Source organism: Trachemys scripta, chromosome 4 (assembly GCF_013100865.1).
Source record: "Trachemys scripta elegans isolate TJP31775 chromosome 4, CAS_Tse_1.0, whole genome shotgun sequence".
In the NCBI taxonomy this organism is placed as follows: Eukaryota; Metazoa; Chordata; order Testudines; family Emydidae; genus Trachemys; species Trachemys scripta.
Window position 1 is genome coordinate 106,642,112 of NC_048301.1, and position 27,595 is coordinate 106,669,706.

At 46.6% G+C, this 27,595-nt stretch overlaps 2 protein-coding genes across 5 annotated transcripts in view; one reads left to right on the forward strand and one right to left on the reverse strand.

Annotated features, from left to right (window-relative positions):
- Positions 1–43: 43 nt before the first annotated feature.
- On the forward strand, positions 44–27,302 carry LOC117877310 (proline-rich protein 33-like). The gene is made up of 2 exons (XM_034770285.1): positions 44–318; positions 22,558–27,302. Exon 2 carries the CDS (start codon positions 22,567–22,569, stop codon positions 24,187–24,189), a length of 1,623 nt encoding a protein of 540 aa, XP_034626176.1. The 5' UTR covers positions 44–318; positions 22,558–22,566; the 3' UTR covers positions 24,190–27,302.
- Positions 16,364–27,595, reverse strand: part of LSP1 (lymphocyte specific protein 1) — an 86,619-nt gene continuing 75,387 nt past the window's right edge. For 3 of the 4 annotated variants that reach the window (XM_034770290.1, XM_034770286.1, XM_034770289.1), the window contains one exon: positions 16,364–17,874. The gene's annotated coding sequence lies outside the window, so the exon portion shown is untranslated. The remainder of the gene's footprint in view (positions 17,875–27,595) is intronic. The other variant, XM_034770287.1, reaches the window with a different exon arrangement.

The following is a 27,595-nucleotide window of genomic DNA, read 5'->3' on the forward strand; positions in this document are numbered from 1 at the left end:
AACCTCACTCTCCCCCCCCCCCCCCCCGCACCTCCCGTTGGCAGGGGTCCCCAGCAATATAGACCATGCCCTCCAGTGGGGCTGACAGCTTTAGCAGCCCTCTTTGCTATCAGCCGGTAAGAGCAGAGAAAACGTTTAGGTCAGGAGCTGTGGGGCTGCTTTTATTTTTGGCATGCATCATGGATCAATTCCTTCACCCTCTCCCTGCCATTTGTAGGAAGGGAAGAGTCCAAACCAAGGATGTTCAGACAGGTTTTTAAGCACAAGGAGCTGGGAACAACAAGCTGCAGCCTCTAACCATCACTCAGCACTCACCAGGTAATGTACAAAAGCAAAAATTGTGTTTTGAGCTTTTCATTCTTTAGACGTAGGCTGTTTTTTACCCTTCCCCTCTCCCTTCCCCCAAAATATATTGAAACAAGATTCTTGAGGGTTTGCTGGAAAGGAGGGCGCTCTTGCTAAAATGTGGAAAAGGCTCACATCTGTCCCCAGTGCTATTATTCTGTAATTCACATAGGGGAAGAAGGAATCTGACTAGTGTATGGGTTGGGTTGGAAACCCCACACAGCTGAGATGGGGGAATCCCTAGCAAAGGTGCACAGGTATTAGGACATATAATGTTGTTTTTTTCCCTCTCACAGTGCCACTGAAAGCACTAATGCAACGAACACACATTTCTGCTGCATTTTCAGCACCATTAAGCATTTTTGCTATATTTGGCTCGATCATTGCCCTTAGGCAATCGAACGGCTGGCATTTCTCCAAGAAATACTGCCTTTGATCAAATAGTGGCTCATGGATATAATGTAAGGGAATACCACATTTTCCTCTCCCCGTCTTTTCTATGAACTGTGTATCATGTTTGGCAATGTCTAAGGGAGTGTATTTGCTAGTCTCACTTGACTAACTGCTTGCCTATTATAGTCTGTCTTGAGTGCTGACATGGCATTTTGTCCTACTCTACAGTAGAGGGCTCAGGGACTGAGGTGCATTGGTAGAGCTCTGTACAGGACAAAAGCTGTACAGTGCCTACTTGCACTGTGTCTGTCTCCGGTCAGTTGGCCTAGTCCCTTATTTGGAAGCAGAGAAGGAAAATTCACTGGATTTCACCAACAAAAACCAAGTGAAAAGAGAAAAACTGGAAATCTATTGCCTTGGCTGGTATGAATCTGAGCAGCTCCATTGCCTCCATCAGCTGAGGATCTGGCTCGTTTGTTTTAAGTCCTTCGGTGGAAACAAACTGAGCATCTTGCAAAAATGGGAAGCCTTCGTCTCGCTGTCCATGTATGACCTGCAAGGAAGCAAGGGCCTTTCAACCCAGCTTAGAGGCACCTGAATAACCAGGATTCCCTTTTGCTTGGCAGTTAAAACAAACATTTTGATTTAGGTTGTCATGGGGTACACAAACCACACACCGGGCCCAAAGGGGCTAAAAGGCAATACTAGGCCCAGGTAGGTCTGGCCTGCTGTGCACGCTCTGGCTGGAGGAGGGAGTTAAAAGGAGCTCAGAAGCCCAGGCAAAGGGTGGTGGACAGTCTACAGGAGAGACAAACACTTTTGTTAAACTATTGCGTGTTTGGACTGTAGGGGCCATACCCCAAACTGAAGGAGCACATAGATAGGAAGTAGTCCATGGTGGAAGACTTAGACTCCCTGCAGGGAGGATCCTGCCTGGGATACTTCCCACAAGACCCTGGGCTGCGGCCCAGTGGAGAGGGAGGGCGTGAATCCCTCTACCAAGCCCCACTTAAGGGCAAATATCCAGACAGGGGTTGAGGCCAAGTCATTTCCGGTCTAGTGGCAGGAACCAGGCACCCCAACTGCGCCTCCGTCTCCCCATCCCCTTCGACAGACAAGGTGCTGGAGGACAGGTGTGCTAACAGCTAGGTCACCCAACACTCCACGCCCCCTGTCACATCAATTTTTTTTGGTGGACTGTTGATCCTGTGTCTCTCTGCATCATCTCTCTGCTTCTTGACTCACCTGTATGCTCCATGCATCTAATCTCAGCTCCATGCTTCATTTTGAACATCTATAGTATCTACTCCGTGCATCATCTACTGTATCTGTTCCCTGTGGCTCTGATCCAAGTCTCATTGAAAATCAACAGTAAAACTCCCATTGACTCAACAGGTGGAGGATCAGGTCCAATGTGGTCCATCTGCTCTGTGAAACATCTTATCAATATGCTTTCTCATGACACCCCTCTGATCACATCTCTGAGTAGCTCATGTATACATATCGTGCTATGCATAACATATCCTAATCTATGCATGATCTTTCTGTTCCTAGCATGTTAAAGGTTCCTAGCATGATAAAGGTTTCTTCATACATGATCAATTGGCACCAGGCATCGTCTCTCTGAAAGAGAAGTTAGCTGATTCATGCATTCTCAATTTGTTCTGTGATCATCTGGATCATGACTATATCATATCTCTGGCTCATGCCTCATCTGTAGTTGGTATGCATTCTCTGTCTTCTCTTTGCATATCATCTCTGGCTCATGCTTCATGCCTGCTTCATAATAATAACCATATATATCTAGACTTTTTGTTTCATGGTTCATCCATCTGCTCCATATGTTATCCATGTACAAGGTGTCTATTTCTTGTTTCATCTCTTGATTCCATGCATCTGTTTCATACATCACCTATGGTATTTTCCCCATTGACCATCTCTCTGCTTTCTGTATTGCCTGCTCTGTATACTTTCTTTTTGTTCTATCCACTCTTTCTTACACACATCATCTTTGCTCCTTGCACCCATCTCTCTATTCTTTGCATCATCCATGAACTGCCTGAAGAACAACATCTTGGCCTCTGTACACCATCACCAACATGAAGAATAAGCTACTGGCAACAAATTATCCTATACTTGCTAATGAATTAATTCCCCAAACAATGGAAGATGATCATTCATATCCAGTCTTACATTAGGGTCTAAGATCTATGGGACTTTAGTTAAGTGAGGTTGTGACAAGCTACGTGGCTTGTTAAACCACATCTCTATCTGTCTATAAGATGACATTAAGGAAAACAAATGTAGGTGTGACTATATCTCATGTGTGTATGTTTGAGTCACAAACAACCTAGATAAAGGACAATTTTGCTGCTTATCTCAAGCCTTATGGAGAGGGTTTGGTGTATTTTTATATGACACAAACTTTTCTTCCAGAGCAGGATACCTGATACCAATTTTCACCTTTTATTAGGAACCAGTGCCTGAGATATATATATAGACTGTAGGAAAATAGCCATAGAATAAACTTAAGCAAACATTGCACCTCCTTTCAATAGGGAACAGTGCCAAGAGTGGTTAGTCAGGGGTATCCATAAGGAATATACTGCTTCACATGCTTGCTGTGTGTAGGAGTTGGAATCAGACCTTTCCATGTGTTCCCTCTATTAGCTGACCTATTGAAATTAATTATTCATCTCACAGATGGAGTCCAGTGTTTCTGAATTCTTATCTAAATGCTGGGAAGAGGACATCACTGATATAAAGAGAGATCTATTTCCCTTACATTTCACAATCCTTGCTCTTTAGATTACTTGGAGCACAGATATCACCCGTCAGGCCAGTATAAACATTCAGGGACAGATTCTCTACTGTTCTCCAGCTTCTTTGTGTGCTTTCATGACACAGGAGCTGGAAAGCAGTCAAGGCCATCCACAGCTGAGAAGTCCCCCAGCACAGGGGGAGCTCTCAGCTAGTAAACAGCGAGCATATCCAACTCCTCTAGGAGTTTTCTGCCACCTCTGTATAGGGGGCTGTAGAGGGGTGGACACCCCACTCTGGCCCTGAAAGCGTTAAAAGCCAGTCCTTGGAGAGGGCTGGCGCGGAGAGCCAATAAGGAGAGGCTGGGAGGCAGCCAATCAGGGCCAGGCTTGGCCCTATAAAAGAGCTGCCGGGCCAGAAGGCGAGAAGTCTCACTCTAGCCCTGGAGTGGGAAGAGCTAGCTGCTTGAGAGGAAGGTACCTGAACTGGAGCAGTGCTGGGGAATAGACGCTGGGGAGCTCCAGCCTGGTAAAACCCCAGGCTGCAGGCCTTGTTGAAGGCCTACAAAGGTACTGGGGCTGCAGAGATACAGCCTGGGAATAGGCAAAGGAAGCAGGTCCTAACCCATTGCCAATGATGAGTGGCCATTACAGACTGCAGTCTGCCCCAGTGAGCGGGGGCTAGATGCTGACTGGCAGTAGCCACTGAGACAAGGTGGGTTTAGAGGGTTGGGGGTTCCCCTGGGAGGAGAGACCCAGAGTGTGGGGGCACTGCTGGGGAAGAACCCCGAGGTAAAGGGCACCAGGGTCCAGTAGGGACACGGGGCCAGCGGAAGGTGAGACACTGGCCTGCAGAGGGTGCTCCATATACTGGAAAAGAGCTAATTCCCAGATGACCAGCAGGAGATTCTGCACCGGTGAGTTTCACTTTGCTACAGGGGCACACGGCACAGCCAGTGTGTGCTCTGCTCCGGCAATCCCCAGTTGGCCTATCATCCCCTGGGGAACATGGTCAGTTGGTGTAAGATAGAGCTGCCCCAGTACAGATGGCGCTGGGTAGATACACTGTGAGACTCTAGAACTACAACCAGCTCCCCACCATTCCCACAGCTCTCAGGTTCCAGATGTAATGGCACCCACCCTAGTAATTTAGGAGAGTTATGTGAAATCCTGGAAGCAGGGATTTTTGTCCAGCTTTTGCATGCGAGAGGAAAGTTTAGCTATCGAAATGTCACAGCAAAGGCAGAAAGCAAGAAGGTCATTAACCAGCAGGAATAAACAAAGGACGCTGATCATCTACACTGATTATAAGTCCAGCAGGAGAAAACAAAGGGCTAGATCCTAAACTGGTATAAATCAGCCTAGCTCTGTAAAAGTCAGTGGAGTTATGATAATATGCACCAGTTGAAGTGTTGGCCCATTGTGGCTGGTTACTCTGTTAATATTCTCAGTTGTATTTTATTTTTAGCTGCTTCTTTTGCATGCACCAAAATAAATAACAGGACTGGATGGATACAGGACTGGCACTAGAATATGGAGCCTTTCACCTTTAGAACCAGGTCAGGCGAAGCCAGTAGTTGTTAGCACCTGAAGGTTCTTTAGTGATTTTCATGAAATGAGTTGATGATCTAGTGAACATAAAGCCACCGCCATCACCATTGCTACCCTTGCTGTCAGTCTCAGAAGAGAGGCCACAGATTGAATGAACATGGAAAATGAACTATCCTCTTGCTCCTAGAAGTGGTTCCTGTTAATCCAATTTGAGGTACATTAATGCTTAGGGGGAGTAAATGAGGAAGCTCAGATTGCTGGTGTTAGTGCTGGATAAGCAGAGGAATTCTGTCATCCTGCCATGTTTCACCAGCTCTAAAACCAAGCAAGAGAGAATTAGTTTGATTGAACTCTGAAGCTACTTTGGGGACCTCAGAAAAATCACTTCTGCCAGGTTTATTCACTATTGAAAATGGTTTTCATTCATCTATTTAACCTGATGTCTGCGTTGATACTTGTTTGCTGCCAATCAAGGCACCTGTCGCAAAAGCACAGCATTCTCCAAGAAGCTGGTGTGGCAGCTCTGACTTGGATATTGGGATATGAAGAAAGGGTTATGTGGAGAAGCATAGGTGTAAAAGAGCAAACCAAGGTGAAAGGTGTCTTGCAGACTGTGGAAAAGTCAAAAGCAACAGCAAATAGATCATGTCATGAGAACGGGAGATTGAAAGGAACTCTCTGCTGACTAATGGACAATACTATCCATTGATCACCAGAGCACCAGACGCATAGCAAAGATGGAGGAGAGATTAACTCAACAAACTTTGGACAACTCACGTGGTCAGTGCAGGCACAAGACAGGGTGGTTATTTGTCAGCAGCATCGTGAGGCTTTTATCCAAGAGTGGAGAGAAGGTGTCTTGTGTTAATGATGTTGCTGCCCTCCTGGTGAGCCTAGGATTGAGTTGATATAGGTAGCAGAGAGGTTCTCTAACCACATTTTATTTGAAATGACTGCCCTTTGTCCTGGTATTTCACTTTTTCAGTCACCAACAATTTTTTTGACACTTACCACTGTGATTGTGTCTAGGTCTCACCATTTGCCTTCTTATGTCTCTGCTATGGCCACGAGCTTTTCCTCCACATACTGAATGCCATGCTCATCAGCTAATGCCAGGAGTCTCGCGCCTGCCCTTTGAGTGAAGCAGGAGAGACGCTAGCATATTAGTGACAGGGCAGGATTTGTAGCCTCTAAGGGAGAATCAACATAGCATAGAGCCAGGACACATGCCCCTCTGTTTGAAATGCAATATCCACATCCCAGTACAGTCAGATTCAAGCTTCCAGCCTCTCTGGACAGTAGGTTCCATATATGTCAATACACTAGTGCCAAGATTCAAGCTCACATTTTCCAGGTACATTAGTAACCAGCACACAGATTCATGCTTGCATCTAAGAAACATTCTGTGATTAAAAGAACAGGAGTACTTGTGGCACCTTAGAGACTAACAAATTTATTAGAGCATAAGCTTTCGTGGACTACAGCCCACTTCTGTGATTGTGATCTCTGAGAAGAGTAGCAGCTCTGAAAGGTGAATTTAAAAAGCCCCACATTGGCTTCCCCATCTAGCATGACCATCCCAGAATATTCATCCTGGCACCAGGTCTCCATCACCCGCCTTTGAAATTTACAATAGCTTAGATGCCAAATCTTGCTAAGCAAAGTCTAGTGACATGTGATGGTGTTACCTGATAGTAGGTCTTCATGCTACGTTTAGCCAATGGAACTTTCCATCTGTCAAAGAGGATGTTTTATTTAGAAGCACTAATCTCCTGGATTCATTTGGAACTATAAATATCAAGAAGTCACCGGTTCCCTTTCCATACAATGTTTTAGTAACTTACCTGCCATCTCAAACTATGAAGGCCCAAAGAAAAATGAGCACTCCGCTATCTGTAGTCTTGAAACAAGGGTGGTCCATTAATTTTGTTAATTGAAACCACAGCCATTATGGGCCCAGCTAACAAGTGATGGAGGCAAGAGATAGTCAAGGTGAGTATCAATGATAAATGTAAGTTCATTAGATTAATTTTTGTTCCCATTTGTTACAATAGGCTGATGCACCGTGATTCATTTATTCACTTTGGTGCTTCATGGTTTGATATAGATAATTGTATTAGGATATAGTGGCAATAACGTCAAAGGATGTTGAAAAACTGGTGAAGGTTCAGAAAAGAACTACAAGACTGATTCATGGCCTGGAAAACACACCTTGCAATGAGTGATTTAAGAAGCTCAATCTATTTAGTTTATTTAATTTTTTTTTAAAAGGTCCAGAGGTGATCTTGGCAATTACAGGCTAGTAGGTCTAACTTCAGTACCAGGCAAATTGGTTAAAACTATAGACTCATAGACTTTAAGGCCAGAAGGGACCATCATGATCATCTAGTTCAGTGGTTTTTTAACTGTTTTTCTGGTGACCCAGTTGAAGAAAATTGTTGATGCCCACGACCTAACAGAGCTGGGGATGAGGGGTTTAGGGTGTGGGAGGGGCTCAGGGCTGGGGCAGAGGGTTGGGGTGCTGTAGGGGGTCAGGGATCTGGGCTGGTGGTGCAGGCTTGGGGGGGTCAGGGATGAGGGGTTTGGAGTGCAGGAGGGGGCTCCAGGTTGTGAGGGGGCTCAGGGCTGGGGCAGGGGATTGGGGCATGGGGTTACCTTGACCGGCTCCCAGTCAGCAGCACAGCAGGAGTACTAAGACAGGCTTCCTGCCTATCCTGGAACCACACTGTGCCCCAAAAGCAGCCAGCAGAAGGTCCAGCTCCTAGGCAGAGGTGCACAAGTAGCTCCACGCAGCTCTTACCCGCAGGCACCACCCCCCACACCCCCAGCTACCGGCCACTGGGAGTGTGGAGCCTGTGCTCGGGGCGGGGGCAGCACGCAGAGCCTCATGGCCCCCTACATAGGAGCCGGACCTGCTGCTGGTCACTTCCAGGGTGCTGCATGATGTCAGAACAGGTAGGAGCTAGCCTGCCTTCGCCGGGCAGCACCGCCAACAGGACTTTTAACGGCCCGATCAGTGGTGCTGACCAGAGCCACCGCAACCTAGTGCCTTACATTCCACGACTCGGTACTGGGTTGCAACCCGCAGTTTGAAAACCACTGATCTAATCTGACCTCCTGCACATTGTAGGCCACAGAACCTCACCCACCTGCTCCTGAAATAGACCCCTAACCTCTGGCTGAGTTATTGAAGTCCTCAAATCATGATTTAAAGACTTCAAGTTACAGAGAATCCGCCATTTACGCTAGTTTAAAGCTGCAAGTGACTCAGGTGGGCTCCATGCTGCAGAGAAAAGCAAAAAAACCCAGGATCTCTTCCAGTCTGACCTGAGAGAAAATTCTCTCCTGATCCCAAATATGTCAATCATTTAGACCCTGAACATGTGAGCAAGACCCACCAGCCAGACACCTGGGAAAGAATTCGCTGTAGTAACTCAGAGCCTTTCCCATCTTGCGTCCCATCACTGGCCAATGAAGATATTTGCAGCTGTTAGTCGCAGATCAGCTACACACTATTGTAAGCAGTAAAGAACAGACTATCATACATATAGATGAACACGATTTGTTGAAGAAGAGTCAAAACGGCTTTTGTAAAGGGAAATCATGCCTCACAAATCTATTAGAATTCATTGAGGTAGGGGGGAGAGGGTCAACAAACATGTGGACAAGGGTGATCCAGTAGATTTAGACTTTCAGAAATCCTTTGAAAAGGTCCTTAAGCAAAGTAAGCAGTCATGAGATAAGAGGGAAAGTCCACCCATGGATCAATAACTGATTAAAAGACAGGAAACAAAGGGTAAAAATAAATGGTCAGTTTTCAGAACGGAGAGAGGTAAATAGTGGTGTACACTATCGATGTGTACTGAGACCAGTGTTGTTCAACATATTCATAAATCTGGAAAAAGGGGTAAATAGTAAAGTATTTGCAGACGATTCAATATTACTCAAGATAGTTAAGGCCAAAGCAAACTGGGAAGAGTTAAAAAGGGGATCTCACAAAACTCAGTGACTGGACAAAAAAAATGGCAGATGAAATTAAATGGTGAAAAATGCAAAGTAATGGGATTATTTTTTTCTAATGTACAATTATATATAAACAACGATGGGGTCTAAATTAGATGTCAACACTCAAGAAAGATCTTGGAGTCATTGTGGATAGTTCTCTACAAGCGTCTTCTCAATGTGCAGCAGCAGTCAAAAAAACTAACAATGTTAGGAACCATTAGGAAAGGGATAGATAAGACACTAAATATCATAATTTAACTCTATATAAATCCATGGTATGCCTACACCTTGAATACTGCATGCAGTTCTGGTCACCCCATCTCAAAAAGATACATTAGAATCGGGAAAAAGTACAGAGAACAACAACAAAAATTATTAAGGGTATGAAACAGCTTCCATATGAGGAGAGATTAAAAAGATTGAGACTTTTCAGTTTGGAAAAAAGACGACGAAGGGGGGGGAATATGATAGAGGTCATGAATGGTGTGAAGAAAGTGAGTGTTATTTACTCCTTCACATAACACAAGAACCAGGGGCCACCCAATGAAATTAAAAGGCAGCAGATTTAAAACAAACAAAAGGAAATACTTCATACAATGCATGGTCAACCTGTGAAACTCGTTGCCAGGGGATGTTGTGAAGGCCAAAACCATAACAGGGGTCCAAAAAGAATTAGATAAATTCATGGAGGATAGATCCATCAATAGCTATTAGCCAAGATGGTTAGGGATTCAACCCCATGTTCTGGGTGTCCCTAGCCTCTGACTGCCAGGAGCTGGAAATGGATGACAGAGGAAGGATCACTCAGTGATTGCTTGTTCTGTTCATTCCCTCTGAAGCACCAGGCATTGGCCACTGTCAGAAGACAGGACACTGGGCTAGATGGACCATTGCTCTGACCCAGAATCTCCGTTCTTATATAAGTCACTATTAAGAAGAAACTCGATCACAGTCTGAGTTCCCACACTGGGAGAAGATCTGATATTAGAGGGCTTTTTAATATAGCAGATAAAGGTGTTACGAGATCCACCAGCTGGAAGTTGAAGTCAAGTTGAAATTCAAAATGGAAATACAGTGACTTACGTTTTTAATAATGAAGGTAATTAACCAGTGAATGTGGTAAATGCTCCAACACTTGGTGTCTTTAAATCAAAGCTGGATGTCTTTCCCAAAGATATACTCTAGTTCAACCATAAGTTATTGGACTCAATGCAAGAATCACCGGGTGAAACTCTATGGCCCGTGTTAAGCAGGTAGTGATATAAGATACTTGTAGCCTTAAGATCCATGAGCCAGATCCTCAGCATAGGTCTATTTACTTCAATGAAGCTATGCTGATTTAGATCAACTGAAGATCTGGCTCTGTGCATCTATAAATTGATCACCACAACCCAGTGTTAAGCATGAATTCCAAGCGAGCTACAGGAAGAATGCTAGATCCAATTTCTAAAACATCATCCTATGTAAACCAGAGATGAGGAGCGCAAGTTGAAGGATCAGCAGTGGAATAGCCATTCATGGGTATTCTCACATTCCAGCCAGTGCTGAGTGACTGGCAAACTTCCAGCAATCTTGATGTTTCAGTTTGGAATGGAAAGGTCACATACTTGTCTGAAGCTTATCCAAACTTCTTTGGTGTAGAAGTCAGACTTGAAACTTGCAAGGGATGCTTTATTCAAACTGGGCCTAATCCTGTTCCCATTGAAGTCAATGCCATAACGATCTTAAATCTTGGACTTGATGCTTAATAGTTGCTGGTTTTATTAAAACCAGAAATAACAGAGACAGACTTCATTACTGCTACTTCTGGACAAAACCTGGCAGTGCAGAGTTACGCAACATTAAGAAGATGGACATCAACTTGAATTACCCAAGGTTTTTACAAACCTCATAAAACATCTGATTACACTGTGAGATGAAGAGTTGTTTTCATTCTTGTGTAATCTGTAACCATTCATGCATGAATGCCAGAGACCTGGGTTGGAGTGACAAGTTTTCCCTCTGTCTTTTACCCTGTTATTTAAAGAAAGAAAATAGAGTTTAAACTGTTTAGCATTACAAATCCTCCATCACTTGGAGTTTTTAAACAAAGATTGGATGTCTTTCTGAAAGATGTGCTCCAGCTCAACCACAGCACAACTATTCAAACAACCTTTAGTGAACTCAAGGCAAGAGTCACTGGGTGAAGTTCTAAACCAGGCCTGCACAACATGCGGCCCAGGGAACGTATGCGGCCCGCGTGGGCTCACTGTGCGGCCCGCAGGGGTTGAATAGGTGGGCTCACTGTGTGGCCCGTGGGGGGGTGAGTAGGCAAATGGGCAGGGAGTGAGTCGGCGAGACGGGGGAGGGGGGTTGAGGAGGTGAGCGGCAAATCGATGGCTGACCTGTTCTACTGATCTGGTCTGGCTCCCATCCCCTTTCCCAGGGCCAGTTCCAGGCACCAGCAAAACAAGCAGGTGCTTGGGGCGGCACATTGCTAGGGGCGGCATTCTGGCACCATCCATCATAGGTGCCGACTCCGGGGCATGGGGAAATAGTGCCCCCACCGCCCCAGCTTGCCTCCGCTCCACCTGCTCCCCTGAGAGCGCCACCGCCACTCCGCTTCTCCCCCCTCCCTCCCAGGCTTGCCGCGTGCGGAACAGCTGTTTCATGCAGCAAGGCTGGGAGGGAGGACAAGCCGAGCGGCGGGGTACTCGGGGGAGGCGGCGGTGGTGGAGCGGAGGTGAGCTGGAGCGGGGAGTGGTTCCTGCACCCCCCCACCCTAGCTCACCTCTGCTCCACCTGTTCCCCTAAAAGCGCTGCCGTTCCGCTTCTCCCCCCTCCCTTCCAGGCTTGCCGCACGCAAAACCGCTATTTCGCGCAGCAAGGCTGGGAGGGAGGGAGGAGAAGCCGAGCGGCGGGCACTCGGAGGAGGCGACGGTGGTGGAGCGGAGGTGAGCTGGACCGGGGAGCGGTTCCTCTATCCCCCCCGTTACTTCCTGCTTTCCCCGACCCTAGCTCACCTCCGCTCTGCCTGCTCCCCTGAACGCACCACTGTTCCACTTCTCCGCCCTCCCTCGCCTGAAGCGGAGCAGCAGCACACCAGGGGGAGCAGGCGGAGCGGAGGTGAGCTAGGGCGGGAGGTCACGGGGGGCCCGCAGGAAGCAATGGTGGGGGGGAAATGCAGCACACCGGGGGAGGAGGCAGGGCTGGGGATTTGGAGAAGGGGTTCAGAAGGGGTGGAGTTGCGGCAGGGCCGGGGGCAGAGGGGCACGAAAAAAAAGCGGGGGGGGGGGAGCGGCCAAAATTTTTTTTGCTTGGAGCGGCAAAAATCCTAGAGCCGGCCCAGCCCTGCCCTCTCCAAGTGTTGCAGCTGTCTGGAGGTGCCTGCCTTCCACACCTTCCTCATTCACACCTCATTCATTCAACAGGGCAATTGATTACAAAGTGTGTGTGGGGGGGGGAGATCTTATTCTACTTCTAGCAAAAAGACATTTTTCTTTTACCTTAATTATACTACCTTTGGGGCCCGCTATAAAATTACCAAGGTTCAATACTGCTGTTTTGGTGGGGTGACGCTGGGAAAGGAGGGTTTGTTTCCGCGCGGCAGGTGGTGCTAGGGGAAAGGGGGGGTGTTTCGGCAGCACTGGGGGGGGGTGTTTTTGTGGCGCAGTGTTGTGTTTTGGGTGGTGCTGGGGCGGGGTTGGCAGCTCTCGGAGGGTTTCGGCCCTCAGCTGTTTTCTTTGGAGTAATATGGCCCTCGCCACTTTATGAGTTGTGCAGGCCTGTTCTAAAACCTGTGTAATTCAGGTGGTCAGACTAGATAACAGTGGTCTCCTCTAGCCTAAAAAAAAAAAAAAAAAAAAAAAAAATCTATTAATTCTTTATTATATATATTTTTGGCCAATGTCAGACCCACTCTTTATACAGCTAGGAGGAAAAAAGTTTATTCCAGTGGTGGATACTTAGATTCTTAGACCCAACAAAAGAGGATGATATGTCAGTATACTTGCTCTGAGAGTTTTCAAAACACTTATCCAGTACTAGTCCATTATCTGTGGGAGTTCCACTAATATTTCCAAGGAGGAAAACCTGACATTCAGACCAGATTTTCAGACACCAGCTTCCATTTCCAGAGGGTACAAGTGCAATTTAAAAAAAAAAAAAAAAAAAAACAACCACCCCACAATTAATTTAACTTCCAAATCTACCTAATTCCTCTGCTTTTGGCTGTTCACTAATAGCCTGATCCAAAGCCCATTGAAGTCCGTGGGAATCTGTCCATTTCAAGGGGCTTTCAGTCAGACTCTTCACTATGTGAATTGTGGGCACGCATAAGTGCAGTCACAAAACTGCACCTACAATTATTTTACAGCTAGAAACAGAAGCTAGTTGAAATCCAGCCTTCAGTCTTTAAGCAGAGCAAGCCCTGGAAGTAGTGAATACTTGAGGATTTTCTCAAATTCTTTTCATCAGCTTTTTAGTCTACCATTTTAAACACTGCTGTAAAGGCTGAAACTATAACACGTTTCAGTGCAATTTTTAATCACACACACTTGTTATTTTAGCATTGCTCACCAAAAGTGCTAGATTTGTTTCAAGAAAGCGGCACTGAAGTGATCAGTATCCTTTTCATTACACTCACCGGCTCAGTCCAGAGTTCAGATCTGGAGGTCTCACATTCCAGGTGTGGCATTCAGAGCCTAGGGTTTGATTCAAGCCTCACCTGACAGCATTCCAGGGGAATCTTGCTTGGAAATGTTAAAGCAGCACAAGAGGAGGAAGGATGGTCTTGCAGTTAAGGCACTGGACTAAAACCTGAGCCATCTCAATTCAGCTCCCAGCATAGATTGCCTGCATGACTTTAAGAAAGTCAGTTAAGCTGTGCCTCAGTTTCCCCTTTATAAAAAGGAGATACTACTCTGCTACATCACCAGGGTTATTAGGATGAATTCATTAATGTCTGTGAGGATCTCAGCTGCTACAGTGACCAAGGCTATATCAATATCTAGCTAGATGGGGAACAGTTTCATTTTATGGAAGAGGTACATGTGACAGAAGGGCCCATTCTGTCACCATTACTCCAATAAAAGTCAGTGGGGACCAGTCCACAGCAGCCGGAGCCCCTGGCCCTTTCATTTGCCCCTGAGCCCCGGGGCTCCCAGTCACCTCTGCAGCTGGTAGCTCCGGGGTGATTTAAAGGCCCTGGGGCTCCCTGCCTTTTCTAGTTGAGGCCCCGCCCCCACTCAGAACTCTGGCATACCGGTAAGTCCTTTAAGTTACTTCCTCCCCTGGGGAGGGGGATTGTGTTCAGGGGCGAGATGTGAGGAGGAGAGTGCAGAGAGTGTTTCCCACCCTGCTTCCATTCACTCACTACTGTACAGGTCTGGTAGCCTTAGGCAGCTTCTTGGGCTTCGCTGAGTTTCACATCAGGATCACATAGAACATTATAGGCCCCCCATCTGCCTTCAAGTCCTTTGCCTACTTCTCAGTGACCTTGGGAGCTGGCTTCCACCACTACCAATGCTAGCTACATATCCATACTGCAGCCCTGGGGAGAGGCGTTCTAGCGAGTATGAAAGTTAAATGAAGTATGGAAAAATTCCCAGTTTCAGGTAGTTCCTGAAAGCAACCAGAGAGTATTCAGGCCCAGTTTTTCCTGGATCTTCTTTCTCCCTCCCCATCACTAGAGATAGAAATGCTCCAGAGGAAGCGTAACACACACTTTCTGGGTGTAGTGTTCTGTCCCATCTGGTGGCACCAAGACCACTTAGAGAGCAAGAGAGATAAAATGCCCCACTTATAATGCCAATAGACCCCGGTCATCAGCAGGCAGGATCAAACCTGGGGCACATGGAGCTTAGTGCATGAGCTTCTACCACATGAGCTAAAGGCCAGTTGACTTTTAGCTCATGCCCTAGAGGCTCATGCACTAAGCTACAGAGGTCCCCGGTTCGATCCTGCCTGCTGACGACCGAGGTCTGTTGGCAGAAGTGGGACAGAACACCACACCCAGGTGTGTGGGTTACAGAAGAAGCTATGAAGTCTGTTCGCTATCTCCATTGAAGCCAGCACCTTGACCATGATAGTTGTTTCTACTGAGACCAGTTGTGACTTGAATCTGGGCCATGGAGTCTTGGGTCAGAGGGGTAATTGGGCACTAACTTCCAATGATCCCAGTGGCCATTTGTACCTTTGTGAATCTGGGCCCAAGTGTGTGGGAGGGAAGGTGAATATGCCAGCGTGTAAGTCTTGCTAAAGAGAGCCCATGTCATACAGATCTTTCAGAGTTTTGCTATGAAATCCATGGTGCTGGCACATAAAAGATGTCTCCCTGCGTCCCTACCACTCCAAAACAGAATTGAATGTTGGGCAAGGTGCCAGCTTGAGATTCCTACAGATAAGTTCAGTGCTCTGATGAAAGCAGCATCTTAATGCCAAGCTTTATTAAAAGGATAAGGGTGTGTCAGGGCAGAGGCAGTCCCTTCTCCAGATTAAAAAACAGTTTTAGCTAAGACAATGCTGGAAAGACTTCTAGTTTCAGGCTTCTATGGAGGTACTGCAAACAGAGGACATAACTGAAGAGAAGACTGGCCTTTTTCCAACCATTATTGGATAGCATAGGTAAGGATAGCACTGCACAGCTTCTGCCTGTACATACAGAGGGTGGTACAGAAACTGCCAGGGAGGTAGGGCTATTAAGGCTGATTAACTTTGGCATAGTGGCCTTTGTAGTGGGTTTGGCAACATGGTCTTCAGATGGTTCCAAATACTGACAGCCAGGGCATTTACATATACCAGCCTCATGCTGTCCTTCAGTGCTGCTTTGGCTTCCTGTGAAGTGATGCCACCAGTACACTAAACCTAGAGCTGGGTGCGCAATGTTTTCCAAAATTAGATTTACACAGTTAAATTTCTGCATTTCAGCCAAAGAACTGATCATGACCATCTCTGTGGATGGAGAACCAGCTTTGCTTTCTGCTCCTTCTAGAGGTCTAGTTTTTAAGAAAGCAATTCTCTATGCTACAGCCACAGTCTTTTATTCACTCCCTAAATGGTATCTGATCATTTACAGATCATTTTACTCACCCACTTCCCCACTACCAGTGAAAGTCAGAAATGCTCCTACCACAGAAAACTTTCAGTGGCAGGATCTTTTCCTAAACCCACTAGTATTTGCTGGGTTTCTGCTCTCTTCATTTCAGAGAACCTGGGAAATTTTGCTTCTCCCAACATGTTGCTGTAGCCGGGCAGGTGGAGACTTTGGAAACAACTTTGTTGTATGAACTGGACCATTTTGACCATTAATGAAACCCTCAGAACCACAATTGTTACAATATCTTCCTCAGACGTTTTATTAAATGCTCACACAAAAATAAATCCAGGACAGAATCAATTAAAGCAGAAAGCAAACTGAGGGATGAGAGAGGCCCCATAAGGCAGGGATTCCTATCTGAGGAGAACAGAAGCAAGCTGCAGGGGGAAGAACAGAAACATTTTTAATGAGAGGAGATCAGGGATGTGCCAAAGACTGTGGGCTAGAGGACATGAAGGAGTTGACAAATTGACCCGGGAGAGTTAGTTTGCAGGGACTGGGAGCAAACCAAATCCTGTCTGTTACTGTGGAGGTCTGAGGTTTACTAAGCTCCCCACCCCTACAACAAGCCCCTACCTCCCCAGAACACCCTTCTACCTAGGCAGCTCCAATGGGTGAAGAAAAGTGGTGAAGATTGCTGGTTTCCAAGCTGCACCAACACAGTCCACACACAGGAGCACAGGCCAATGTTTGCTGATGCACTTTGATAGGAATACTTCACACAGCTCAACTGGGGCTCATGTTAAAAAGATTAGCTCAGTGGGTTTGAGTATGTAGCAAATGGAAAAGGAACCCTCAGACTCATCAGCGGAGATCAAAAGGCAAGAGCTACTGCATGGGCTCAAACCCCAAGTCTGAGCTGCCACTGTTCACATGGGACAGTCAGTCTGGAAGAGACTGGCACGGTGATTGATAGATGAAGGGACCACCTCAGTATGGAAACAGCTGTAGAATTAGAAAAGTCTGGATTGGAATCTTGTATTCAACTGGAATAGACTAACCTGGCCTGGACAGCCACACAAAGGCAGAGGATAGGGTCAGTCATATAGGTTTTCCCCACCTCGTATTAAAGTTCACAGCAGAAGAGGCACAGGCGAAGAGATGGAAAAACAAACAGGAGGGAAGTTTTCCCCACTTAAAGAACATGGTGTTTCTTTGAAACATACGACACGGTCTAGGTTGCCAATACAGTTGTGGCTCCACCGGATTATGGAGGCCTGAGTACAGGTGGTTCTAAGAATCAGTCCACCAGCCTTCTCTGTTGAGCATTCCCCCTGCTTCACCACCACACCCATTAATCTTTTTCTGTTCAGCCTTATCCCTCCTACTCCCAAAGAGTTAGTAGCTGGAGGTTTCTCATTGGTTATTGAGACACCTTCTACCCCCTGCTTGATTAGGCAAGTTGGCAGATCCTTCTCCTTGTATGTTCAAGAGATTAGAGAGGGCCAAAGTGCCTCCCATCTCCAGCATGGAAACAGAAGGGCCCAGAGGAGCCAAATACAAAACAGCAAAGAGTCATTTAGAAAGTTAAAGTGAGGAACAATAGCCAGCTGATTATGTTCCTTTCATCCACATGAAAGCAGCGTGGGGTGATGCTCCCACCCGAGGATACAGCCAGGCTGTTCTGGAGCAAAGAGAAGTTGCCCACCAGGGACTGGGAGAAAGACATCCTTCAGTGATCTCCCTTATAGCAGAGGAAGCATCAGCGTTGAGTACAGGGTTGCATCTAGCCAGGACCAAGCTCTGCTGTAAAAGAAAAACAGAACAAAGGACAAACTTACTATAGTAGATAGTGAGAGTGATCATCTGGGCTATAGACAGACAGACAGCCCAAGATGCTTCCTCCCCCATGTATCTTTTGAGTGTTCCTCCGGGGTTTACAGCCCCTATACCCTGGTTCAGCAAGTGTACAGGAGCTGCTTGCAACCCAGAATGGTAGCCTAGAACGTCTGAGAAGACATCAAATCACTCTCAAGGCCTCTGGATTCTGCTGCTCTGTTACTGTGACGTGAGGCGATCAGCAACAGGCAGGAGACCATACACAGCAGCAAGGGTCCTGAACAGGTCATGTTACCCTGGCAGAGAGAGATGCATTTCAATGCAGTCACCTCGACCCTAGGAGTCGTTTAGATGCTAGAGGTGATGCTGCCCCAGTCTTCCCCTCTGAGCCCAAGAAAAATACTAAAGCAAAGCTTTCCCTTAGTGACCAGCTGCAGCAACACAAGTATCAAGTTCCCTTAGCTCATTCTTCCGCAAAGAACAGCTGATTCTGTGCGGTCATTCCAGCATCCCAAATTACTTCTCCATCTTGAAGTTAATGACTCTTCCACACGGATACTTCCCCTGTTTAAAGGTCAAACTAGAGACTAGGTTTGATTAAAGCTTCTCTCTAAGCACAGTAGAGCAGCATAAGAGGGATCCCAAGACCAGGCAGGTTTCAGGTTGTGCATCAGCATGAACACTTTAAGAATCCCATGGACTTAGTCTCAATTTCACTTGCTTTTCCTGAAGCTTCACAAGCTATTTGGGTTCTTTGAGCAGTTCATTCCCCCTCAGTTTTATAATGAATCCTTTTAAATATCCACTGCAGTCAATAAGACCAAGCAAAGCAATCCATCTTTCTTTGCTCTCCTATTGTTACAAAACACAGCTGGGGGGGGGGGGGGGGAAGGTATTCCTAATGAGAGGACAGATTGCTCCAGGAGAGAGCTCCCCAAAAAGCATGCAACTCTGAGGAGGAGACACAGAAGGTAGATCTCATGACACAAACATGTCGTCGTCCCTCAACCCCCCAAAAATCTATGAAACAAAGGCGGCAAATTTGAAAGTGATGATAGGTATCACTCCCATTCTGCCAGAATCCGTCTGTGGACTCCATTGCCACGTGGTATCACCAAGACCAAGGATTTAGCGGGATTCAAAAAAAGTATTGGACATTTACATGGATAAACAAGAATATTCAGAGTTCTAATAGCAAGGATCTTTAAAAAATAAAGATCAAGTGCATTGGAAGTGATATGAACCCAGATGCTTCAGTATATAAGCCAGCTTCTAAGTATTGGGAGTAAGACTTTCACACTGGACTGATTACCTCCCAGCTGCAGGGAACCTGGCACCTTCTTCTGAAACAGCTGCAAGGATTAGACAGATACAGGACTAGATGAGGCACTGCTCTCATCCTGTGTAGCAATTCCTATGGCCTAGACATCACTTTCAGGGGTTGAGGCATAGGGAAAGTTGTCAACTCTACCGTGAGGTGTCACACTATTGGAAGGGAGGTGTGTTTCCACCTGCCTCCTTTTGCTTAGATCAGTTTGTTTTGTATAGCTACACAAAACAAAGGCTGGTGCCTCCCATGTCCCTGTCCCCCTCCACTTCACAAGCCATTAAAAGCTAAAGTGGCATTTTGGTTCCTTTTCGGAGAGTGGTGATCCTTGTGCCATTTATACAGCGATGCTTCAAACAAAGCTTTCTAGCTTCAGAGTCAGCCACTGGCACCAGGAAACAGAAGAGCCCCAAGTCAGTCTAAACAGCAAGAAATGCCTCTGTTTTTAGCTCAGCAGGCAATATTTTAGCCAGCTAGAGTTCTGTCAACTGCTGGCCATAAGAAGATTTATATAAAATCTAACTAGGGTTACCATACTTAAATAAAAAAAGAGGACCCTCCACGGGGTCCTGGCCCCGCCCATTTCCCACCCCCAGCCCCACCCCAACTCCGCCCCCTCCTCCCTCCCACTCCCAGCCACGCGGAAAGGGCTGCCCGAGCGCTACCGGCTTCGTGGTTTGCCGGGCAGCCCCCAGACCCTGTGCCCCTGGCCGGCGCTTCCCTAGCGCAGCTGGAGCCCGGGAGGGGAAGCGCCCAGCTGGGGTCGCAGGGTCTGGAGGCTGCCCGGCAAACCGTGAAGCCGGTAGCGCTTGGGCTTCGGGCAGCCTCTATGCCTCCAGACCCTGTGCCCCTGGGCTCCATAGCAAAGTGTTCCAGCAGGGTCCTCAGCCAGACAGTGTACAGGAAGGCGGAGCAAGTTGTACCTCTCTGCTGTAGGGAGCTGTCTCTCTGTTTCGGGGTTCTTGTGTGTTCTGAATTTTAACAAAAGTAGTGTTCTGGTGGAACCTTCCAGCAGGAGAATCTGTTCTAACATAACAGTGGGGAATGGGATTTCTAGCCCTCTTCGGTCAAGTGAGTTTCACACGTAAGAACTGCTCTTGGAATAGAACTACGCCTAATTCTAACCTTTGCTTAAAAGTGATCAGCTGCTTCGAACTTCCAGCAGTTGCCATCTCACATACACAAGTCCCCTTCAAGGCTTCCTCACAAAATGCTGTGCGGCTTTCCGCATATGCGGGCACACACACAAAGCAATTGCCTTTTGCCTATGCTGACAAGGCACCACACCCCTTATTCCTAGGGTGACCAGATGTCCTGATTTTATAGGACAGGCCTGATTTTGGGGTCTCTCTTATATAGGCTCCTATTACCCCCTACTCCCTGTCCCAATTTTTCATATTTGCTCTCTGGTCACCATACTTACACCCTAGAGAACAACCCCAGCTGTGCAGTGACAATATTTCCTGCTGACATTCTGCTGGAATTAGGGTGGCAACTGGAGCCTGTGGGGAAGTAGAGAGCCTTTAACTTTAGATTTTGCTTTAGCCCTCCCTTTTCTCCACCACTCTGCCTGCCAGGAATTTCTGTAGCAAGCAAGCAAAAGGCCAGCCTCCCAGCAGGAGTAGTTAGCCAGTGCTGAAAGACAGATTGCAAAGGCAGCCAAAGGCTGTTTAAGCCTCCTGTGCATTGAAGTGGAAACATCTGTTCTACCAATCAAAGGGTTTTGCTCAGAGTAGTTTACAAGTGAACTAAAGCTTGCACCTCTAGAGACATCGATGTGGCATACTGCATCACCTTCCACAAGGGCCGGGACTAGGGGAGTTAGGACTCCGTGGCCCAAAACTAGAATTTTACCTACCACAAACAAGAAGCTGGCATAAGCTTGGCAGTTGCCGAAAAGGAGCAGAGCACCTGACAGCCCCAATGAACGCTCTCAGCCTCCTCCCACTCATTCCTTCTTTCAGGACACTTGACACCATCCAGCAGTGGGAGTTGACGGATTCATTCTCTTGTGCCTCACTTCTTAGCCAAGCCAGCTCAGCAACTGTGAAGCTGGCGATAACTGGAGGAAAAGTTTAATCTGTGACACTTGGGAGCTGAAGTCTGTGTCATGGAGCGATAGATGGAATAAGCCAGGTGGTCGCCCTCACTCCCTACCCCAGCATAGGCTTCCCACTCTTTGCTCAACTCCTGTGGCTGCCTCTGCTGGTAATCTCTACACAAAGCAGCAATAATCTGTCATGAAGAACTTCTTTTGTTTCTAGACAGGGTCACAGAAGTTGCAGCCCAGGGTGAGGATGGGAAGAGAGCTGGGGCAGTGGAGGTTCACACAGTTTAGGGCATTGCCAGCCTCTGAGAGTGCCTGGGTGTAATCTAGGGGAAACTCAAAAGAAAGTTTTGTAGACATGGTTCCAGCTGCAGAGTTCAGACTGGGATTTCAGACAGCTCAGAGCAAGGGATCTTGTTTGATGCAGAGTTGAAGGAACTAGCAATACCATGTGACCTAAAGGCTAAAATTAGAGCTAATTTTTATTGCCAGGGTTGTGGGCAGGGCCGAATCCAGGCACCAGCTTACCAAGCAGGTGCTTGGGGCAGCCACTTCAGAGAGGGGCGGCACATCCAGCTATTCAGCGGACGGTCCCTCACTCCTGCTCGGAGCGAAGGACCTTCCGCCGAATTGCCGCAGCAGATCACGATCGCAGCTTTTGGAGGGGGAGAGGCGCTGCTTGGGGCAGCCAAAACCCTGGAGCCAGCCCTGGTTGTGGGAGTAGGAAGGAAAATGCATTTTAGTGTTTGAGGCAGCACGGGACTTGCTAGCATCAGGCAGTCTGAGGATAGATGCTTGGCAAGCTTCTAATCACAGGTGCTGGAACAAGGCGTGCTGCTGCATCCCCAGCTTGAAGTGGTTTCCATCATATACAAGGTTTACAGTTTGGTTCAATGGCTCTCAGCAGCCCCACTTCTAACAATCTACTAACATCTCAAATCCTGACCCATAGCCCTAAACTGGTGGTCACGCATGCCCTTCTGTTGTGTGAGAGTGATGTGGAGAAATATCCATTAGACACTGGTTGTATTGAGAAGGCAGGAGGTAAAAGCACCAGTACGATGTTCCTCCCTCTCCCAGATAAAGCATTGCTTCTGAAACAGACCAGACCCCCCTGGGACAGCACTTGGAAGTTCTACAGACAGATGTTTAGGGTTTGCTGATAGCAGACCCATCTTTGTGGCCCCATGGCAGGCACGAACAGCCCAGGAGCATGCACAGGGTTAAGCAGATCAGTTGCTGATGTCAACTCTAAGCTTTTTGTGTTTCATTTCAGGGGGTTAAAATGCTGATCACTGTAACACCACCTTATGAGCCAGCATCCCTCCATCCACAGATTCTACCCCCTTCTATACTACCGAAACCCGGGAAGGACAATCTAAGGCTCCAGAGACTCTTGAAGAAAGTTGCAAAGAAGAATGCACCACTAGCCTCCCAGCAAGCCAAATCGTTCCGGTCCAACCTCTCCCCAGTGAGCGAGGCCAGCCCAGACCTAGAGCACAGCGAGCGCTCATCTCCGCTGAAGACCCCAGAAACATCGACGCACATCACCATCCGCCTCCCTCCCCGGTTCTCCATCAAGCCAGTCATCCACCATGTCTCATCCCCTTTCCCCAAGGCCAAGCCATTCACGTTCAAAGTAACCGAGCAGAGGAGAATCTCGGAACACCTCAAGCTCTCTGTCTCTCCAGCAGCATCCCCTGTGCACAGGCAGTCCCCATGGCAACCAAAAGGGGAGACAAAACCAGACACGCCCACCCAGCTACCTTCTCCACAGGCACATTGTGTATTTGTTTTCCCTGACCCTCCTGTTTCCATCTCACCTGTCATAGAAGCCCAAGTGGAGGTTACTCATGTCACCAAAGTGCATGCGCGTGTCCATAGTGTGCAGGCACCCAGAGCAAAGACCCCCTTACCAGACCAGTCGTCTACAGTTCTCAGCAGTGAGGACAGGCAGCCTTTGGCAGACCATACTGGCAAAAGCCACTCAGAGCCACCTGCAGGGCTGGCACCAATCACTCTGAATGCTGATGAGACTGGAGCTGCTACTCCAAAATCAAAGGACCCCATGCTTCCCACCATGACAGCAGAGCCCCCCTACAAGACCCTTAAGTCTTCAACTCCCAGAGAGCTTGTTGGGACTGCTTTCCCCAGTCCTCAGATGCTGGATCCCCAATTCAGTAGACCAGAAACCCCAGGAAGTGCCACAGCAAGATCCAGAACAGAGTGGGTTCCTGAACTTCCTGAGCCACACAGCAAAAGCCTAAGGCCAATGACTCCCCCTACAGCTCAGAAGCAAGAGGCCACAGAGCCAGCTGACAACACAAGGGCTTTCTCCACAGAAGCAAAGGAAGATCTGGTCATTCCACCACAGCCAACATCCACCATTCCCAGTGCCAGTCCGTTCCCCAAAGCTGAGTCTCCACCACCATCTGTGGAGAAGGCCAGACCTCTTACAACCAAGCTTAGCGGATGGTCTCGCCTCAAGAAGCACTTGACAGTGGAACCCGAGGGGCCCCAATTCCCAGAAACCAAGCCAGCCAAGCCTGAACAGGAGGAAGCAGGAAGTAAAGCAGAAGGCTCTCAAGGTAATGCCAGTGAAGACAACAGGCTGATTAAATCAAGGGCCACCAAAATGTGGGACGCCATTTTATATCAGATGACAGCCCTCAAGAGGAGAAAGCAACAAGAGGAAGAAAAAGGGATAAGGAAAGAGGAGGGATTCTCATTCCGGCGCCGCTTGCCCCTTCTCCACAGACCACGTTTTGATGCCCGGAAACTGAAGGAGCTGGCTTCCAAACCAATGACGAAGATCACCACCATGTTAGAGTCGAGCCTACTCCACCACAAGACACCTGAGGAACCCAAGAATTTTAACAGGACTGCATCAGGGTGGCAGCTCAAGTGAAGCCAGCTGGATTCCACCTCGGCAACAAGCTCTCTCTCAGGCCTCCTCCAAGGTGCTGCCTGAGTTCTGAGCAGGAAAGTGCCTTTTATAGCCAGATTTTCCTGCAGCATGGAGGCCAAACATGAGAAAAATATACATAAAATCCTTCACAGACAGCAGCCTTATGCTGAGGGCTTTAGGGGGTTGAGGACTGTACACTACATATCTGTAGTATACATATCCGTAGTGCATGCACACACCGCCAGAGTAGCTTGAGGATCCAAGAAGAACTGCTGGCATGTGCTCACCCTCTGAGCTCTCTCTCTGGAGCTTTCAGTCTTCTCAAACCTAACCAAGCCCCAATACAATGCACTAGGGATGTCCTAGCAGAGGTATGGCCAAAGCATGCCTTGGCAAGGCCTTACGATTGGGTTTATTTTTTCAACCCATCAGTTCTCAAGCACTGTAGGAAACATGGATAAATCCAAGATGGAGGCTCCTCCGCACTTTCCATGGCTTTCTGACATTGTATTGCATTTATTTTTGATCGCTGCTCAGGTTTAACACATGGGTTTGTTTTGATTGTTTTGGGGGTTTTTTGTAAATATTAAGCAGCATTACATTGAGATCTGGTTTTTCTGGCTATTTTGGGAGTGGTTTGTTCGTTTTGCTTTTAATGTTCACAGTTGTTTGCATCTCCATAGTCACCAGGCTTAGGGAGTGAGCTCACACAGGGTAAGCATGCAGCTATTTCCACTTCCCTAGTGAGGTTACCATAAAGGGGGAATATTTCTGCATAGCTAATATAGGACTGGTATGTTTCACCCCAAAGGGAAATTTGATACCTGCTTCTACCTTCTGTGCCTATGCACAGGCTAGCGAGCTGGCTGGAATTTCTCATTCCAAACAGACAGCCTTAAAAACCACACACTCCACTTTGTTTTTGTGAAGTTTAATTTCTGAGAAGAAATGAAAACTGAAAATTCTCAGTGTTGAAGAGTCAGAACTCCAGTTTTTGCCCCTGGCCATTTTCCAGTAGCAAAAACGAAAAGAGGAAGAAAGAGGGAAATCCCCCAAATAAGCATCTGTACAATTTCAAAAGTTTTTCCATGAAACAATTGAGAAAATAAGAATTACTTGGCAAAATGTACTTCCTATTTTTGGACCAGCTCTAATATGCGATACAGGTAGTTAAGATTCCACTGACACAGAAAGGTGGCTTGCTACAAGACAACATTGTACTGACCTAGGCTGAGAATGGAGGTATTTTGCTTTAATTAAAATATATGTGCGGATAGGCTGGTATTCTCAGGAGTCCAAGAGAGTTAGGCACCCAGATTCCATTGAATTTAAGTGAGATTTGGACATTTATCTCCCTTACGGTCTGTTGAAAAAATTCCAGCCTTATTTTTGGCTCAATCATTTAAAACCTTTCCCCAATTGCTATTTTGTTGTTAATTACATATTTACAGGGTGAGGATTCAGAAATGGCTCTGTGATTGCTCCTTAGGTCTAATCTATATACACAAAACTAATGAATTCACTTAGAGATATGATTTTTAACCAATCTAGTTTCACCAGTACAATTTCTAGTGTGGATGTAGTTATACCTGTATAAAGGTGCTTATCCTTTTATAGTTTATTCCTCTTTCCTTATAGAAATAACTATACTGATAAAAACACACTTTTAGACCAATGTAATTACCTCAGAATTATTGGGTTTTACCACGACTATACACCAGAATAGTCAAGGCAGTCTAAACTAGAAAGTTGTATAAAGCTTTAGTCAACAGAAATCTCTACTAAAACCTCAAGACAATCCTTTTAAGCAGTACCTATTTTTTCATCAACTCTTCAAATACAGCACAAGGAGCTTGTCTTCCCTAGGAAGCTATAACCCAATTCATATGATGCAGAACACGACTTCACAACCAGCATAGACAGCACGCAGGTAGCGTAACAACTTGTCTGCTGATCGCAGGAAAGGTTTAGCCCTGAGCAGTTGGAACAAACACCGAACACATGTTGTCCATGTCTAAACCGACTACAAAGTCATATTAGTTAAAGATGTATCAAGATAAGAGTCTTAAGCAGCCTAATTTTCTAGCAAAGTCAACTCCAAATTGTTGCCAGGAAGCCTGTCTCAGGTGAAGTCAAATTAAACTCAAATATAAATGGTTCAGGTCACTGATTTTTAAAACTGAAGATTGTGTTTATAAGACATACTGGTTTTGAATTTCCAGGGTGGGAAAAATACATTGAGAAAGTCTCATTTTAACTCTGCATGACAAGGTTTCCAAATGCTGCCCCAGTTTTGTTTTGTTTTTTTAGTTTGTTTCAGCATAGTTGCTTTAGGACATCATCAGCTATTTGCAGTCTCCTATAATGGTGGTCAAGAGTTCAGTCCTTCAACCAGATGCCCTTGATTGGCAGCCCTTTTGTCCGCTAGCATACAGTAGCCTCTTTCTAATGCCAAAACAAGTTTTCTTAAAAACACACCCAGAACCTAGAAACACAGAAAATCTATTTGTTGCCTAGTAAGAGTAACTTCACTGCAACATAGTTGGCACACACAAAGGACACCAATTACCATTCATGGGATCTGCATTATTACCATCAAGCAGAGCAACTAACATTTATTACAGCTGGGAAGTTAGGCCAATTTGGCAAGAAGATAACTCAGTAGTTATTGAAACTTCAACCCACATTCTGTCTTATAGTGGCAGTGACCCAGGGAACAAGGAAGGTCTCCCACAGATGAGAGGGAAGGTTATTGCTTGGTTTACCAATTTAGAAAGGTGTACAACTGCTTGTTTTTTGCTGTGCCCCCCTCACCTCAGTGCATTTGCAACGAAGCCCAGTCTGCTGCATAGGCAAAACAACTTACAGGGAACTCAGTTTCCAGAATGGAAAGTAGGCTGAAGCAGGCCACATTGCATTGCTTAGCTCTACAACACAGAGAATGTCAGAGCAGAAAGCAGATACATTCAGTAAAGGAGGGCTTGTTTCTGGAACCATGGACATTGGAAAGAAGAGATCCATATATATTCATGATATGCCCACATCTTGAATACTGCATGCAGATATGGTCACCCCATCTCAAAAAAGATATATTGGAATTGGAAAAGATTCAGAAAAGGGCAACAAAAATTATTAGGGGTATGAAACAACAGCCATATGAGGAGAGATTAATAAGACTGGGACTTTTCAGCTTGTAAAAGAGACTACTAAGGGGGGGGAATATGACAGAGGTCTATAAAATCATGACTGGTGTGGAGAAAAATAAATAAGGAAGTGTTATTTACTTCTCACAACACACGAACTAGGGGTCACCAAATGAAATTAATAGGCAGTCCTTTAAAACAAACAAAAGGAAGTATTTTTTCCCCACACAGAGTCAACCTGTGGAACTCCTTGCCAGAGGATG